Source organism: Peromyscus maniculatus, chromosome 7 (genome assembly GCF_049852395.1).
Source record: "Peromyscus maniculatus bairdii isolate BWxNUB_F1_BW_parent chromosome 7, HU_Pman_BW_mat_3.1, whole genome shotgun sequence".
Lineage (NCBI taxonomy): Eukaryota > Metazoa > Chordata > Mammalia > Rodentia > Cricetidae > Peromyscus > Peromyscus maniculatus.
Genome location: NC_134858.1, coordinates 11544923 through 11563318, shown reverse-complemented (window position 1 = coordinate 11563318; position 18396 = coordinate 11544923). Strand labels below are relative to the sequence as shown.

General features: G+C 49.2%; 1 protein-coding gene across 1 annotated transcript in view; it reads left to right on the top strand.

The window, feature by feature from the left end:
* Panx1 (pannexin 1) overlaps positions 1-10025 on the top strand; it is a 38699-nt gene extending 28674 nt beyond the window's left edge. Inside the window, exons 3-5 of the mRNA XM_006990525.4 lie at positions 6020-6240; positions 7809-8467; positions 9587-10025. Coding sequence (XP_006990587.1) covers positions 6020-6240; positions 7809-8467; positions 9587-9666 — 960 coding nt within the window. The 3' untranslated portion in view covers positions 9667-10025. The remainder of the gene's footprint in view (positions 1-6019; positions 6241-7808; positions 8468-9586) is intronic.
* Positions 10026-18396: the final 8371 nt, after the last annotated feature.

Below are 18396 nucleotides of genomic sequence, written 5' to 3'. Positions count from 1 at the left end.
TTTCTCAGTACGGCATGCTCATCTTGCTTCTCTCTGCATCTGCTGGCAACTCCTCTGCTCTGCCCTTCTTTCTCCCAGCATTCTCAGCTTGGCTTTCCTACCTAACCTTATCCTGTTCTGGTACTGGCCAGTCAGCATCTTTATTAAAAACCAATCCAGGTGATAAATCTTCACAGTATACAAAATGACCTTCACAGCAGGGTCATTCAGTGCCGCCACCCCCAAGGGGTTGTGACCCACAAGTTGAGAACCACTGTTCTAGGTTATATCAAAGTGACAGCGAGCAATCTCAGAGACTCTAGCAGCTTCGGGAATAATAGTGAAGTCACTGGTCTGAGGACCACACCGCTCTTCAAAAAGCAGCATCCAGGTCAGGTTGGCAAACTGATGCCTCGTGTTCCCAAGCCACACCCAGCCTCCCTTCAGATAACGTTTTAAACCGGTAACAGATGCCTTTCCCTATTAATCTACACACTGTTTTCACAGCCCTGCGGCCAAAGGGACTGGCTGCAGCAGGAGCAATGTGGCCCCCAAAGTCTTGGCACTTCACAGGAAACCTGTGTCTGGTCTGCAGTGCTAAAGTGCTCTCGGAGTACCGCACGGAACATGTGGTCCCATGCAGGGCGTTACCCCTGGCATGTGACATGTGGTCCCATGCAGGGCGTTACCCCTGGCATGTGGCATGTGGTCCCATGCAGGGCGTTACCCCTGGCATGTGACATGTGGTCCCATGCAGGTCGTTACTCCTGGCATGTGGCATGTGGTCCCATGCAGGGCGTTACTCCTGGCATGTGGCATGTGGTCCCATGCAGGGCGTTACTCCTGGCATGTGGCATGTGGTCCCATGCAGGGCGTTACTCCTGGCATGTGGCATGTGGTCCCATGCAGGGCGTTACTCCTGGCATGTGACATGTGGTCCCATGCAGGGCGTTACTCCTGGCATGTGGCATGTGGTCCCATGCAGGGCGTTACTCCTGGCATGTGGCACGTGGTCCCATTCAGGGCGTTACTCCTGGCATGTGGCTCCAGTTCTTCTGGCTCAGCCCTCTCCTTCTTCCATGCAGACACTTAACTCGCTGTCCTCTCCAGGACTAAGTGATACCCACCCTCAGCTGCCCCCCGCCTGTTGACTTCCCCTTGATGTCTTTACGTCTGCACTCTGAAGGCTGCTCAGGGTGCGATGCTCCGTTCTTCATTTTCCGTATTTGGAATGGTCTTTACGTGAGTTTTTATCCGAACATCCCACAGCCAGGACCCACATCTTTCACACCTTTGTATCTCATGTCCCCAAATCCAAGATGATCTTGTTTTGCCTGCTTCCTACTTTCTGACCTTTCTGTCTCTTCCACTATTCATTCTCTGTGTGACCCCACAGTGTTGCAGGACCCCCTGGGTCCCCTCTCTGGGATCACCGCTGCAGTTGGTCTCTTGGCTTCAGCTGTCTGTGTGCTGTCGGGTCCTGAGCACAAGCCAGACCCCTCCCTCGCTCTCGGCTGTCCCGGCATCAAGGTCTTCTTGACTTGCGGCACCTCATGCCAGTCTCTCGATTTAGATCTGCCTCCCTCGTCCCTCCCTCTTCTCTGTGTGTGGTCCCTCCTGTGTTTCTGTCAGCGGCCAGTGCCCACGCCCAGGCCCCTGCACAGGCCAGAGGCCCGCCGTAGTCCTCGGGTTTTCTGTCCTTCTGTCTCACACGAGTGCCCTCTCTCTCTGCAGCTGTCTAAAGTCCCGTCTTCTGCTGCAGTGGACGCCTGCCCTGTCACCTCTGCATGTCCTCAGGACTGCTTCGTTGTCTCGCAAGGCATTTTGATCCTGCTCTCTGCCGGTGGTCTCCGGCTATGCACCGTGTGTGAACTGGGGGCCTTCATAGTTCACTTGCTAGCTAACGTTTGGCGGTCCCTAGAGCCTCTGTGACAACCGCCACAGACCAGAACGAACTCCACAGCGGGGTGTTAGTCTCTGGTCGATCCTTAGACCTCAGGAGAAGATGAGAGGGGACCCTGTCACACCCGCTCCTCAGAGGGTAGACAAAGGTCTCCACTCTCTGCCTTCACTCCCGCCTACGGCCTGTTCCTGCCCTTAGCCTTTGGTTACGGTCCTACTCTGTCCTCTGTCCTCGTTAGAGCTAACTGTTGTCTCTATCACTGTGACCGTATTTCTGAGCTGTTTCACCCCAAGGGCTCTTGGTTTGTTTGTTTGTTTGTTGTATGTTTGTGCACCACCAGCAGGCCTGGCTTCCAGAAGAGTGTCGGACCCCTGGAACTGCAGTTGCAGACAGTTGTGAACCACCATGTGGGTGCTGAGAATCAGACCTGGGTCCTCCTAACCACTGAGCCATCTTTCCGGCCCTGGTTCTTGGATTGTCAAGGAATTCTGTTCACCATCTGTCAACCATCCGACCCCAACTCCTTTCTCCTTCTTTGCCCATGGGCTTGTTGTTTATGTTGGTGGTGTTTGTGTGGTTACGTTGTTGACATTGGTGGTGTTTGTGTTGTTACATTATTTATGCTGGGTAGGTGGGAACTCACCAGACATCTGGAAAGCTTCCAGGCAGAGGAAAACAGATGCTCAGAGGACACAGAGGAGGAGAACTGTGGCCTTAGTTACAGTCGTATTTCTCTTTTTGTTTGCTCTTTCTTTTTCCTTAGCTGCTTCACAGCGTAGTAAGCAGTAGGGCGTGCCCTTCTTGTGAAGGTTCCGACCTCTTTAGAGCCTTTTCTGTTTTCTGTGCTAAGTACCTACACTGCGCCTTTGCTGTGTTTTGATGGCTAATTGTTGGGCCATGTGACCTCCCGGAGCTGCTGCTGCTTGAACCTGGGGGTGGGGCATCGTGCTCCCTGCCACTGCCCGGCAGAGAGCAGATGCTAGAAATGTTCGGAGTCTACATCCCACCCACATTTAATCCCGGAAGACAAGTGGCACATCCCGTGGGGAGCAATGTTTAGCTGCTTGCGTGGATCTTTGCCTTAGATGAAGAAAGAGTTAGACCACAGTCCAGGTCACCTCAGGCTCCTCCCACACAGAGGTCATGTGACCCCAACCCCTTCCAGGAACAACACAAATTTGAAAGTAAACAGGCTGAGAGTTGCAGGTAGAGGGGCCACTTGGTTCTCCGGGAGGGTCTCACTGTCTCGGGGAGAGCACAGCGCCAACCAAGTGGGACATTGTACCAAGGGGTGCAGTCCGAGCTTTGAGTGACGCGCACCCCAGACCTAGTGCGGAGCAGGCAGCGCTGGCCACAGAGCTTCCCCTCATGCAGACACCTCGGCGATTCTCCATATTCTTACTCTAGCAAAAAGATTGTAAACACTATAATTTAACTAACACTTTTTAGATTCATATTTCAGTTGAATCGATTTGACTGCCATGTTGAAGACACGCAGAATGGTCCCTTTGTTTTTGATGGGCGTGGGAAAGTGTAAGTCTAGGGAAAACCAACAAACAAGACATTTCTATGCATTCCTGCACAGGCAGCCAGGGTACAAGGACATTTAGGAAACTGCAAACGCTCTCCGTGTAACACCCGTAAACATTCATTTTTCTGTTTACAGTGAACGTGCTCTACTGCCCGTTGGGCTACATGCCACACTCCTTGGGTGTGTTTGACAGATTGTACACTTGTTACATTAGGGGAACAGTCCAAGGTAAATGCTGGTATTCAAATAACCCCCAAAATGAGCATGACCCATAAAAGTATTTTACAAGCCCAAGTTAGAAATAGTTCCACTGCCCGTGGTTCCCAGAGAAAGAGCTTGGCTGTCCCAGTGTTGGGAACAGCATGGCTGCCAGGTTCACTTTCGTAGTAGACAGGGTCTAGAATAGACAAAGATGGAATAACTGACTGTCAACTAAATCAGCCGCAGTGTGGTTCAGCAATGCCCAACCTGCAAGGTGTGCCTTTGTGTGTCGGCTCTTTGCAAATCAGGCTGACATTGCAGGACCTGGTCCTGTGCAAATCCCAAAGTACGGCCTCATGGAGGGTGCTGCAGAGTTTGGATCCATTTGGGTTTCCTTCTCTGTTTCTATTACATCAGGGATTCCAGGAAGGGCTCATGGGAGCTTGGGGATGCTTGTGAACAGATGATTGCCCTATTCCTCCTTAACTTCTACTAGAGTTGACGTTGAAAATTACATGTAGGACACACCAGCAAGGCAAGAAGTTCTGTCTGGATTAATGTGGTTCCCTCACGTCCACTTCAGAGCTGTAGTAGCTCAGAGACTATCCACTGGACCCTGTTTCAGGGTTAATAACAGCGAAGCACATGTAAATTGACTTTTCCATGTTTTGATCATTGCATCAGCCCACCCATTTCCTTTGTGAACCTGCATGTGTTGTTTCATGCATTTAAAACAAATGGAGCAACCAAGCAAAAACCAAGGCGTCTTGACAAAACCGCGAGAGCTGTGGAGCCACAACAGCTGGAGGGGTGATGGGTGCCTTGGGGCCGGGTCTTAGAGAGGGAAAGAGGACAGCGGTGCGAAAACTAGTGAGGTCCGAACCAAAGCCTGGGGACTGTACTTCGTAGTCATTGCCAGTTGACGTGTGTGCTGTGGACATGTCAGCAACCCCCTGGGGAAGCTGGCAGGGTCTCAGGAATGCCGAGAGTGCCTTCACAGCACCAGTGTCCTATGGCAGTCACAGGCCTGGCACAGGTTCTGTGCACAGGATATGTTCAAGAGGGTGCGTGCCCAGTTAGAATGACCAGTGTGGGGCTGGAACAACTGAACGGAATGCTGTGTAGAGCTGTAGCTTGGGGGTCACGTTCTAACTGGGTCACTCGCGAGCTTTGGGACCTGGGGCCAGAAACCACTCCAGGCTTCCCCTCCCCTCTCCTCACAGGCCTGTGGGGCATCGGAGGGACCAACAGGAGGAAGCCCTGTTGTTAGTTTTTCCGGGGATCTCCAGTGCATATGGCAGGCCAGGCGTCAGTCTTGTTTAGCATCTTCTCTGGAGTGATCCAGCTTCATCTTCATGACACCTGTATCACGTGACCACTTCAGAGAGGGGAACTGAGGGTCAGAGGCTCTGTGACTCATGGCCCAAGCCACAAGGCTACGCTTCAGTGGAGCCCAGTGCTGTGGTCTTCCTGAGCTTCTAATTGGACTGAGTTCCAGGTCACCCTTCACTCTCCGGACATCCGAGTCCCCCCCTCCTCACTCTGAGTCCACCAATCCTGGTGCCTCCCCGGGATTCTGTACCGTGGTGAGGCTTTGGTCCTCCTCACTCTGTGTCCACCAATCCTGGTGCCTACCCGGGATTCTGTACCGTGGTTCTGTACCGTGGTGAGGCTTTGTCTGTTCCAGCTGGGAAGCTCCCTCCCTCCACACCCTGCAGGTTTTAGGTACCTATTCCAGCTGCTTTACAGGATAGTTACCGGACCACTGACCCCAGAGGTCTTCATGATGTTTCTTTCGAATTTTCCCGGACTCCAAAGAAGTAAAAAGTAAAACAAAAAAACTAGAGCTTTAAACCAGAACAAATAAAAGGGAAAACAACAACAACCCAGCAAAGGGCACTGTGACATTTACCTGTTTCTTAATTGTGGTTCTGTTGAGGAATCGCTGTATGGGATAGGGGAATGAACTTCTCCTCCTCCTCCTCCTCCTCCTCCTCCTCCTCCTCCTCCTCCTCCTCCTCCTCCTCCTCTTCCTCCTTCTCCTCCTCCTCCTTCTCTTCTTCCCCTTCCCCTCTTTCCCCTTCTCCTCTTCTCAGAAGGAAATACTGTTCGTCTCCATGTAGTCACCAGTTCCGTCAAATTAATGTCTGTTGATTGAAAAAGGGTCACCTGTGGGTCAGATATTGAAACAAGCAGTGATCAGCAGGCAGCGAGCTGGTGTCCAGGAGTGACATGGGAATGCGCATGAGTCCCCAATATGAGGACGAGAGTGGCTGCTGGCACAGTCAGGACAGCTTCCCCGCAAGCTGATGGCAGCTCCTTGCAGCTCTGAACGGATGTGCTAACATGACTGCCTCTTGCAGCTCTGAACGGGTGTGCTAACATGACTGCCTCTTGCTCTCTAGTTCTTCCCGTACATCCTGCTGCTCTTCGCCATACTCCTGTACCTGCCCACGCTGTTCTGGCGCTTCGCAGCGGCTCCCCATCTCTGCTCAGACCTGAAGTTTATCATGGAGGAACTTGACAAAGTCTACAACCGTGCCATCAAGGCTGCCAAGAGCGCCCGGGACTTGGACCTAAGAGATGGACCTGGACCGCCAGGAGCGAATGAGAACGTGGGACAAAGGTGACCGCTCCAGAGAGCTGCCCATAGCCACCCTAGCATAAGTTCCCTGCCTTTTCTCCTGCCAGGCTGGCCCAGAGTGCTGATTGCCAAGAGTGGGAAGGGGTAGGTAGGAGTCTGCCATCAACTGATGGGATAACCCCCTCCCCCCACCTCCCAGTCCTCGGGTCGGTGTTCCTTTCCCTGTCCAGTCTCAGCCTTTGAAAAGCAGTTCTCACAGGGGTGACAGATCAAAGTCTCACGTGTAGCTTGCTTGCTTTGATGTCCTGTAATGGGAAAGCCAGAGGATTCCGAGGCAGCCAAGCATATGGAAAGGATGAGAGAAGCGGACCCAGAAGGTGGAGGCCCTGCCTTCTCACGTTCTTCCTCTGGCTCTGCATTGCTAGTAACAACCATAACAGCAATAGTTGTCTTTTTTCAAAAGTGCCTGCCATATTCCTGTCAGCGTTTCTATTGCTGTGATAAAACACCACGGCCAAAAGCAGCTTGAAGGGGACAGGATTTATTTTAGCCAGCAGTTCAGCATTACAGTCCATTATTGAAAGAAATCAGGACAAAGCTCGAGCAGAGCAGAACTGATGCACAGGCCATGGGGGAGTGCTGCTTCCTGGCTTGCTCTTGATGGGTGGCTCGGCTGCTTCCTTACAGCACCCGGAACTGCCAGTCCAGGGGTGGCCCTGCCCGCAGTGACCTGGGCCCTCCCACCTCATTCAGCAATCAAGAAAATGCAGCACAGGCCTGTCCACAGGCCCATCTGGTGCGGGGCCTTCTCAACTGAGGTTCCCTCCTGTAAAATGACCCTAGCTTGTGTCACGTTGACATAAAACTGGCCAGCACAATTCCAGACTCGGTTTGATTGCAGCATTATTAATTAACTGCATTTGTTTGCCCCTTTTTCTACCCCTTATTTGTAGATAATAGATAAACACGGTCATTTGTGGGAGGCCAGGGACCAAAACAATGCCATTTGGGTCCCCTGAGTTTCCCCAACCCTCCCTAGTAGAAGCATATGTGTTCTGGTGGGGCTTAAAATTTCTTTATTATGCATGCTTAGTTCGAGATTGTGGTTTATAAACCAACAATAATAAGCCAGCTGCTATACTGGATCTGATAAATTAACAGACATTGAGCCCTGGGTACTAGGCATTGCCCTAAAAATTGTTAATTTAATCAATCAGATTGTCTTTAAAATATTATTAGAAGGGGGCCTGGAAAGATGACTTAGCAGTTAAGGGCACTTGCTGCTCTTTCAGAGGGCCTGAGTGTGGTTCCCAGCATCCACATGTTGGCTTACAATTGTCTATAACTCCAATTCTAGGCATCTAACACCCTCTTCTGGCTCCCAAGGGCACTGCACACATGCATGCAAATACTCATATAAAATTTTTAAATGTTTAAAATATCAAAAGGAAAAAGAGGTTTTAAGCATGGTTTTATTCCCTAGTACCTGAGTGGACTTATAGTTAATGTGTTTGAAGTTTTCAGGGTGACAGTGTTGAACATGCCCATGCCTTTGTCGTTTGAGGAGACTGGCAGGGGTCTCAGTTAGTTTTGTTTGCTTTGTTTTTCAGTCTGTGGGAGATATCCGAAAGCCACTTCAAGTACCCAATCGTGGAGCAGTACCTGAAGACGAAGAAGAACTCGAATCATCTAATCGCGAAATACATTAGCTGCCGGCTGGTGACGTTTGTCGTCATTCTGCTGGCATGTGTCTACTTGAGTTATTACTTCAGCCTCTCCTCGCTCTCCGACGAGTTCCTGTGCAGCATCAAATCGGGCGTCCTGAGAAATGACAGCACCATTCCCGACCGCTTCCAGTGCAAGCTCATCGCTGTCGGCATCTTCCAGCTGCTCAGCTTCATTAACCTCATAGTGTATGCTCTGCTGGCCCCTGTGGTCATCTACACGCTGTTCGTCCCCTTCCGCCAGAAGACAGATGTTCTCAAAGTATATGAAATCCTGCCGACCTTTGATGTTCTACATTTCAAATCTGAAGGCTACAATGACTTGAGCCTCTACAACCTTTTTCTGGAAGAGAACATAAGTGAGCTCAAATCATACAAGTGTCTTAAGGTGCTGGAGAACATTAAAAGCAACGGGCAGGGCATCGACCCCATGCTGCTCCTGACCAACCTAGGCATGATCAAGATGGACGTCATTGATGGAAAAACTCCCGTGTCCTCAGAGATCAAGGGAGAGGACCAGAGGAGCCGGACGGGGGAGTTCAAAGGTACGTTGGCTCTCTGGACAGGCGCACCTTTGCAGCAGTCTGGGTGTCTTTACCCTGCCCATCACTTGAACCACTGCCTCGGTGCTGTCCTGGGGGAGAGTGTGGGAACCCAAGTTTCCAAACCAGGGTGGATCTGTGCTTCTCCCTGTCTCCCTCTCCGCCCCCTGGTTGTTCTGTCTGTGTCCTGTTCGCTGTCTCATGCTCCACCTCTGTTTCTAACATCCTTCTTGTTGTCTCTGGCTTGTCTTCCTGCCTGTACCTCCCATCTCTTTGTCCTTCTCTGCCTTTCCTTCTCTTTAGTATCTGTTGTTTGTTCTTTGACAAATCGTACATGTTTACAGTATATCTTGATATCATATCCAGCTTCTCCCAATATATCCCCTTCCCCCGTTCCTATCCTTTCTTTTTTCTTTTTTTTTTTTTTAATGACCCACTGAGTCCAGTTAGTGCTTCCTGCAAAGGATGTTGATGATCGTGTTGGGTGTGTCTTGGGCAGGTGACCAGAGCTGCAGTGAGTTCATGAGCGCCAAGCCACATCACGTTCAGATGCCCGCATTTTGTCCCCCACCCCCTTTGCTCTTAATTTTCTTTCCTCTTTGTGGCTGTTCCCTGAGCTCTGATTTAGGGGCTGGGGGATCAGTACTGGGGTCTCATTTAGGACTGAGCACTCTCTGCAGTCACATCACTTACTCAGCACTCTCGCCTGTTAGGAGTCTCTGCATTGACTGCTGCCCACTGCAGAAGGAGGTTCTCTGGTCGAGGCTGAGGGCCACACTGACCTATGGGTAGAGCCGTAAGTGTTTAGAAGGGAGTTTGACAACATGTCCATTTAGCTTCTCTAGAACCCAGGGCCTCCTGAGCTATGGACTTTGGATCCTGTTTCCTGTACAGGTGTGAATGCCCTCCTCTGGGGCAGGCCTCCTATAACCCAGAGTGGTGGGTCCCAGAGCCACCATTTGACTTTAAAAGAGGGGTGTATTGGCTCCTTGCCTCGACCTAACTTCACACTAAGCAGCAGACATGGTAGAACAGTGTGTGTGAGAAATCCTCCTCGCAGCCGGGTAACACAAGTGCTTCCTGCTATTCCTCCTTTCCTAATAGTGGTTTTAATTTTGACAGATTTGGACCTGAGCAGTGATACTACAGCAAATAATGGAGAGAAGAACTCTCGACAGAGACTTCTGAATTCATCTTGCTAATGGTTTCGTTCTGGAATTTCAAGTCCGTGACTTCTGTGGCTGTTGGGTCTGTGGCTAGTTTGCAGTAAATGTTTTTGGTAGTGATATAGTGTGTGTCTTACCAGTCCCTAGTAGACATAATGGCCAGTAGTGTCATAGAAGAATGGGTTAGGAATGTCCCACAGACAAAATATGGAAGTGAGTAAGTGGGCTTTGTTCAAAGCCCTCACTGAAGGGCTATTAAGAGCACAGAGCCTTCTAGAGAAACACCATTTTGGACCGATGGTGTTGGGAGACCTGGAGCTTCCAGAGAGCAAGCACTTTGAGGGATGTCTTATTTTATGAGATAATAATAAACATGCCAGGATATAATTTAATAATGCCCTCTGTGTGCCCTTACTAAGGCTGTTGAACAAGAAAAGCATTCACTGGCCTACCAGCAAGGTTGGCCTGTGCATGGAAGCATCCTAAATTGGGTGTGACCTGGTGTCTCGGCTCTTGTACTTGCGAACTCTCCTGTCACTTGCCAGCCTCAGCTGATTGTTGTCCTCCAACCACTGCTCACTGCCCCGTGCCCTCTGCAAGGACAGCAGGCCGAGGCAGTACCGACTGAACGTAGCCAAGGAGGCAGAGTTGTACTGTGTCAGCTCACGCCGTGGTGACTCTTGGAAGGAAGGCTTCAGAAATAGCCTAGTGGGAAATCTGAATTTAGAGGTCATTGATAGATGTCATCAAGACATCTGAGACAGGAGAACAGCATTGTACTGAAGCACGTTGACAGAACACAGAGGGGGGGCACTTTGCCCAATGGGAGCCGAACACGGAGCTGACACAAGAGTGACCTTTGCCATGCGTTTGGAGACAGATTGTTTATATTTAAGCACAACTTTCTAAAGTTTATAAACATTCTAGCATTGATAAGAACTACAGAATAGATTGTACACATGAATAGTTAGGAAGGATATAAGCACTGCTTTGTAAACAGTTTGATTTTTTGTGACATGTTCTCACTTTGTAGCTCATGATCTGCCCTTGGAATTACATCAAGCCTCCTTAGTGTAGGGATCACAGGTGTGAGTCATGAGGCCTGGCTTTATAAACATGCGTGCTGACTTAGAAATCGTTAAAGCCTGTTCACATTCTGACCATGTGAAGATGTTGTCCATTCACACTTTATATAAAAGCTCTTTAGTCTGCAGACCTGCCCATTTTTTTTCTTTTTTTTTTTTTTTTAAGATTTATTTATTTATTATGTATACGGAAGAGGGTGCCAGATCTCATTACAGATGGCTGTGAGCCACCATGTGGGTGCTGGGAATTGAACTCAGGACCTCTGGAAGAGCAGTCAGTGCTCTTAACCTCTGAGCCATCTCTTCAGCCCGTGACCTGCCCATTTTTAACACGTTGTTTACATGAAAGTCCTCAGGAACCACCCAGTTTACTTTTGGCCAATCTGAGGGACAGTTGTTTACCTACTCTAACTCTTTATGGTGAAGCGCGAAGTCACGTAGCTGGCTGGCTGCCTTTGGGAATGTGCAGAGAAGCAGATTTTGCTTGTACTTCCGTGGCAGTTTCTGAGTTGGAAAGCTCATATAATATGAAGAGTGTACTGGGTGCTGTGAATGGCACTGTTCCAGGATACGTCTTTCTGTTGAGTTAGAGTATGACTGTGACATGGTAACTAAGGAAATGATTTCATACATTTTTATATTGTTGTGTTGGAGACATTTCATTACAGTTCTCTACAGTATGTCTGTGTGGGTTTTGTTCTTTTTTTTTTTTTGAAATGACCTTTAAAATATTTTTCTAGGATATGGATTTTTTTTTTCCAAAAAGCATCATCTTTCTTGTAGCATAACTTGTACTTTGAGGCAGTAAAAATTATATTTTATTTTAGAAGGTCAGGAACTCTCTGAGCTTAGCCATATGCAGTCCTCTGGTTAGAATGTGTGCTTGGGGTCCTCAGCCTGTTTCAGTTCACCCTCCCATGCTCACTCTGAGCTGCGGTAGGACCCACGGCATCCTAGGCTTCACACTTGTTACTGGCTGGGACAGATGAATAGGCAGGTCCTGTATTGAGGGCATTAGAGCCTAGCAACACGCAGCAAAGACATGGGCAGGTACTAAGAGACGATAGAAGTCCCACAGTAAAGACCCTTCCAGAAAGTAGAAAATCCTCTGTGTTGTCGGGAGGAGCCGTATTGTCTGGTCCCCCTGCCCATTCCCTGCCCTAAGTTGCATAGCTGGTGATTTATGGTGTCTGGTGTTTTCCTGGAGGTAGATGACCAACTTCAGCTGTAAATCCTCTCTGGGCTGAAGTTCAGATAGAGCAGCACCTGTGATTTTGAGCAGTTGAGCTGCAGCTGGCCTCTCTACTTCTCTTCCAGGATGTAGGGAGAAGCCCGTGGGGTACGCGTATAGCTCCAAGGGGCTGCTAGACTGATGCCCAGGAGTGCACTTTGCCCTGGAGTTAACCCTCCCTCTGCCGGCTTCCTGGCTTTGAGCGCTTCTCTAGAGATGAGGAGGATGCTTTTGTAAGCACCTGTCCTTTTATTACAGACATACCAGGTCTTCAGGGACCACTGTGAGGCCACTGACCTTGTTTCCAGTCTTAGTGAACCACTGAGGTTCCAAACCAGATCCACACAGTTGTGTGGTAGCAGAAGCAGCACAGATCATTCTGGAAGCAGTGTTCTGGCACATTTGCCATTTTACCAAGGGGCACATAGAGCTCTCGAGAGGCCCCCCAGCTCTGGGTGGGGGCTATTTTTAAAGTTACAGCAGAAACATAGCTTGTACTTGCTGACTAGCAAGCCGCTCACTGAGTAGGGTGTGCCTTGCCCTTGAGAAAGCTGCTGCCTTCAGCCTGAGACTTGGCTGTATGGTCACTTAATTGAGTCGTATTTTCGAAATTCTGAGAGAACGCCTTGTTATTCACCTTCATTTTCTAGACTCAGACACAAAGTCAGAGTGAGGTGGGCAGCCTCCGGCCTGGAGTGACCGGGCAACCAGCATTGATACTGTTTTCTCTGGAGTCATGAGGCTAGCACCTTCCAGTTTTCTTCCCCGTTGAGAGTCTCTGGAGTGCAGGGAGGATGGGCACGACATACAACTTATAGAACATCACCCTGCTTCACAATGGCACTGTTAGGGGCTGAAACCCCTGCTTGTTTGGTGGGTCTGTTTTGCATGTTTGCTTGTTTTTTTGGTTTAGTTTGGTTTCGTTTTTCGAGACAAGGTTTCTCTGCATAGTTTTGGTGCTTGTCCTGGATCTCGCTCTGTAGACCAGGCTGGCCTTGAACTCACAGAGATCCACTGGGCTCTGCCTCTGGAGTGCTGGGATTAAAGGCTGCATGTATGTTTTAACGTGTATATTCCCACCCAAAACCTAGCTCCTGTGGCTTTGTTCCTGTGAAGGACAGGTGGCTACACCTTTCAGGACACACGTGCTGCCCGGTTGAATCTGCACATGTCAGAGCAGCACAGATAGATCTACAAAGGTCTAAAGTTTTGATTTGTAACCGTATCACCAACTCCAAAGTCAGTGGCCGAGACCCACCAGGCACTGGAGTGAGCGAGCAAGGGGTCGGTAGGAAGCCTAGTTTGTTGGCCTCTAGGGTCTGCTTTAACGGGCACGCGGTCCTCCACAGAAGAGGGTAGTGGGAAGGCTCCTCCCACGGACTAGTCGAAGGAGTAGTGTGGCAGACAGACAGACAGCCTTTCCCCAGAAGCACAGGGATGCTTGGCTTTTGATGTGGAATGAGTCATGACCACTTTCCAAGTTCAGCATGAGTTCAAGGTTGTCCTGCAGTGAGTAGGGAAGTGGGAGTTTTGAAGATCCTGGTCTCAGCAGTCCAGAATAAACCCCTTAAAGAAGCCGTGGGTTAAAATATGCATTGGCAGTTAATGGTTTGTCTTCGGGCACTGAGATGAACAGCTCCTTTGGGGCGATCATTGGCATTTTGGCCTTATTTCTTCTCACAAGAACGAAACCTCTTTTAAAAGATTGACAAGGAGGCTATTGTGTGAAAAGTGGAATATAATAGATGCTAATTTGTAGTTCGCTTTCCTCCTGCGTTAAATTACACGATTGTGTTTCTGGGTCTCTAGCTGTGGGGCACGATTTTCACTGAAGCTTGTAGATCTGAATCAGTGATTGTTCTTGGGTTTCTGCAAGGTACCAAGTTTCTTGTGTCTTGAGGTACTTTTTCCCTTGCTCAGCCACAGGAGAAAACTGTAGGATTCTGCAGTGTGACAAGCATTCCCTAGAAAAACAGATACAATAAGCTCCACTTTTTAACAAGTTGGCCTTTTCAAAATGCCATAATTGCAATTTGATCCTTTCAGTACAGTGGAGTTCTATGTATAAGTTAAATTTCCTTTTGTGTGTGTGTGTATGTGTGTGTGTGTATGTGTGTGTGTGTGTGTGTGTTGGGGGGGCATTGTGTCAGGGTTTCTCTGTGTAAGGCTACAGAATTTTTTGTTGTTGTTATTGTTTTGTGGGGTTTTTTTTTTTTTTTGTTGTTGTTGTTGTTGTTGTTGTTGTTGTTTGAGGGAAGGTTTCTCTGTGTAGCCTTGGCTGTCCTGGAACTTACTCTATAGACCAGGCTGGCCTCCAACTTAGAGATCCACTTAGTTCTGCCTCCCAAGTGCTGGTAATAAACACATGTGCCGTTGTGCCCGGCTAAGTTAAGTTTCTAATGACTAAATTTCTCTGAAACCTTCCAAGAAAAACATGTACGTTCCTCTTGCTGTGTCATGTGGTTAAGCTGCTGAGCCAGTGAAGAACGACTTGAAACATAAGTTCATCTTCGGTTTTGTTCCACAAAGTTCAAAAGATGGTGGTGTCAGAAACCAGTCTTGTAAAGAACACACCAGAAGCTTGGCCCTCTGCTGAAGTCCTCGGTGCTTCCGTGGGAGGGGCTTGGCCCCACTCTGTTCCTGGTCATCCCGAGAGGGGGAGGGCTCTCAGTCAAGGCTGTTGTGTCTGCAACAACAGCAAATGGTGCTGTGGTTCTGTGCTGTGCTGTGCTGTGTCCCCAAATAAAACGTTTCTAAGTAACAAAGAGAGTCGTGGCCTTTCCTACCTTCTTTGGGAGTGCCTTCACTGAAGATGGAGCAGAGGATGGTCTCGCAATGCCCTGAGGCTCATCCCTGTCTGGTGATGTGTGACATTCGGGAGTCTCCACGATACTTGCTCAAATCCAGCTGGCAGTATCTGAAGGAAGTCCTTGATACAAGGCCCACAGGCTGGGGTTTATAAAGTGTGACATTTGTGTCGTCTCATTGAAAGCTGTTGGGACTGCGTGCAGATGGACATGAGCTGGCCTGCTCAAGAGGAGACCACGTCTACAATAGAAATTAATACTCTTTACAGGTTTAATAAAGCACAGGCCTGCAAAATCTTAGCAGAGTCCACAGCATTCTTAAGCACTCTATGAATGCTTCCGGGTCGCCAGCTGTTCCCCAGGAATCCATACGTTGCATTCATTTTCTGTTGACCCATAACAAATAAGTGCATACTTAACAGCGCTGAGCATCCGTTGCTCACCTTGCCGCTTTCTGTACCAGGAGTTTGGACAGAGCCTAGGCAGGCCCTCATGAGGCTCAGGGTCCACAGGGTACAATCACTATGAGGATGACGGGTGGTGTTCCCTGGAGGCTGAGCTGGAGGAACTGCTGACTTTACCCTAGCCAGCTCTACCACCCGCTCATCTCTTCAGGCTTTTGGCCCAGGTCCCTCCCCCAATCTGAAGGAGCAACATGCCCCATTCCTTAATGGCCTTTCAGCCTTGGACACTTGGCTGCTGTCTCCTGTCCGTTAGACAGTCAGCTCTAATATCCTCTGCAGGAAGTTCCCCCATGTTTCCCCTGACCCTCCTGTGCTGACATCCGACCCCCTCACCAGCCTGAGAAGCCCACGGGCAGGTTGGTCCCTACGCTCCCAGCACCTAGTCCAATGCCCAGGTTCAGGGTTGCTAACCCGAACACTGAACTCTGGGATTGCTGGGAGCAGAGGGGGGCACGGATGAGAAGTGAACTCTCCCCTGGGCCAGTTACTCATCTCTGCTGCTCATCTGTTTTACCCCGTTTAAGGCAGCCAGGTCCACATCCCTGATTGGCCCACGTTAGTGATTGAGACCCAGACCAGAAGCTTTCTGAAACACTCCCGTTCCCCTGCCTTGGCAGTGGTGTCTCCTGGTCACACTTGTGCTCACTGCCCTGCGCAGCCAGGCTCATTTTCCTTTCTAAGGGTTCCAGCATCCCACATTACTACTTGAGAGTGTAGCTGAATGTTCTAGTGTCTTCTGTTTCTGTGGCAAAAAGTACTCAACAGGGAAGAAGGGTTTATTTGGGCTTATGGGTCCAGAGGGACCGAGTCCATTGTCATGGCAACAGTCAGGGGAGGTGGTATGGCAGGAGAAGGAACCTGACTGATCACATTTCATCTGCAGATGGGAAGCAGAATCGGGAGTGGGGTGAGGCTATAAAATCTCAGAGCAACCCTGTTCTACTTCCTCCAGCAAAGATCCTCTTCCCAAAAGTTACATAACCTCCCTGAACACCGCCACTGACTGGGACCAAGTGTTCAGAAACGTGAGCTTATGGGGGACATTTCTCTTCACACCACAGCAGGCGCATCCCCAGTCGGAGTGCTGATGCTGTTACAGTACGAAAGGGGCGCCTGTGCTCAGTCTGTGTCCATCCGTCCAGGCTTATCTGTGATAGCCCCTCCTGCCACCCGCGATCTGGGAGGAAAGGCAGGAGATGCTGGGCTCCCAGCTGCTGAACTGGGCCCACAGCTCTGGGCTCTTCCCGATGAAACTGGGCTATGGAAGCTCAACTGTAGAACTGAGAAATAAATATTCAACTTACACGCTCAAATAACAGTCATGTTCTGGCAGCCCCTTCATGAATGCAAAGCAGAGGAAGAGCATGTGGTGTTCCTTTGTGTTCTAACAGAGATGGGGCAGGTAGGCCCTCGGGGAAGAGGGGGCAGGCCTGACAGTGGATGCAATCAATGCATCCCTTCCCAGAGCCGGTTTCCAAAGTTTCTGTGTGTCTTTTCTCAGACACACACAAAAAAATGAAAATGAGGAACTGAAGTGCTGTGTGAATCACTTCCAACCCCCAGAAATGAAATCTGCAGTACCTGTAAGTGAAGATGGCCGTATAGAACCCAAGCTTTCATGGAAACTTCAGGAACATAAAAGGAAATGTTCTAACAGTAATTTCAGAGGTAAGGACGCTCGGAGATTTTAGCATTCCTCTCATTTGTTCTGAATATGAGAAGTGCCTGTTACAAAGGAAACATCGCCAAGTACAGAGACCCTCGAGGCTCTTCATCATCTGAGCACTTTACAAATACCATCTCCTTGAAAGGAGAAGTTTCATTTTAGAAAAAAAGAAATCGCCCAAAACTCTGGCTGCTGCAAGAGGAAGCAGGAAGAAAATTTAAAAAAAAAAAAAGAGTAAGCTACAAGTATAATCCGTTTGGGAGAACGTGTCCAGTGTGATGCAATGGGAGACACACGTAGTTTTCAAATTTCTTAGCCACATAAAGAAATGAAATGAACAAAATGAATGTTAGCCATCATCCTAACTAACTGAATAACCCAGAATATTAGTTCAACATAACATTTAAATATAAGAAGTGCTGGGGTGTTTTACATCTTTTGTACCAAACTTGTTTAAGTTCAACATACATTTTTGGCTTGCAATGCATCTTGTTTGAGGCAGGCCTCATTTAAATAAAGGGCTCAGCAGCATGTGTGCCTGGTGGCTGTTACGTTCACAGAGCATGTCCAAATAGATTGCACTGTGTTCCCACCTAGGGATACCACTACGTTTTTCTCCTTTCTGAAAGATCTGTCCCTGTCCGTGGATTTAGTTAATGGAGGCACGTTACCTTGAAACCTGACAATTCTCTGGGGACTTACACATGCTTGAGGTGAGATGCATATTAAATACCTCTTGCCTTTGACGCATGCTAACCTACAGCAGGGGCTTCTAAGAGCTGCAACCCCTTCACCATTTGCCCCGTGTGTGTTTGTGTGTGGACTTCTTTCTCCTCTTCTCCTCTCATACACTGTAAGTGCTGTTAGTTAAACCGTGGTGCCTTCACCATCTTTGACCATTAAGGCATGATAAGGCAACAATTATCCAGGATCTCTGCGATGAGTTTGGAAGCCTTGGAAATGGGACTTTGCAGGACGCATCGAGCCCAATCCCAAATACAGCATGGTCAAGAGAGTTAGATACCCAAGAAGTGGGGTAGTCTCAGAAGTGGGGACGAGTAGGACAAGATGGGTCCTGGCTTCCTACAGGGTGAGGGGATCAGACACTCCTGGTGAGAGGCAGATGTGGGGCCTTGATCGGACATGGAAGGGGATCAGGTACCATGGAGGGTTCTTGCCAAAAGTAGATTTGACAAGTTCACTGAAGGTCCCTAGGGGAAGGTTCGGCAGGCTAATTGGCCAAGGGGAGAGTCTTCATCAGCCACCCCAGCCTCAGACTGGTCACTTGCAGGGCACAAGCTGAAGGGAGACTGCGGGGAGAAAACTCAAAGCTTTTACCCACGGGGACAAGCCATAGTGCCTGTCATTGTCCTCACGGGAGCCTGGGTGGAGGTGGGCAGAGGCACTAAGAGCACACGAAGAGGAGAAAGGTTAAAGGACCAATTTGTAGATAATGATTTAGTGATTTAGTGATTGACTCAAAGCACTGCGTGGACTGCCCGTTTGCCAAGCT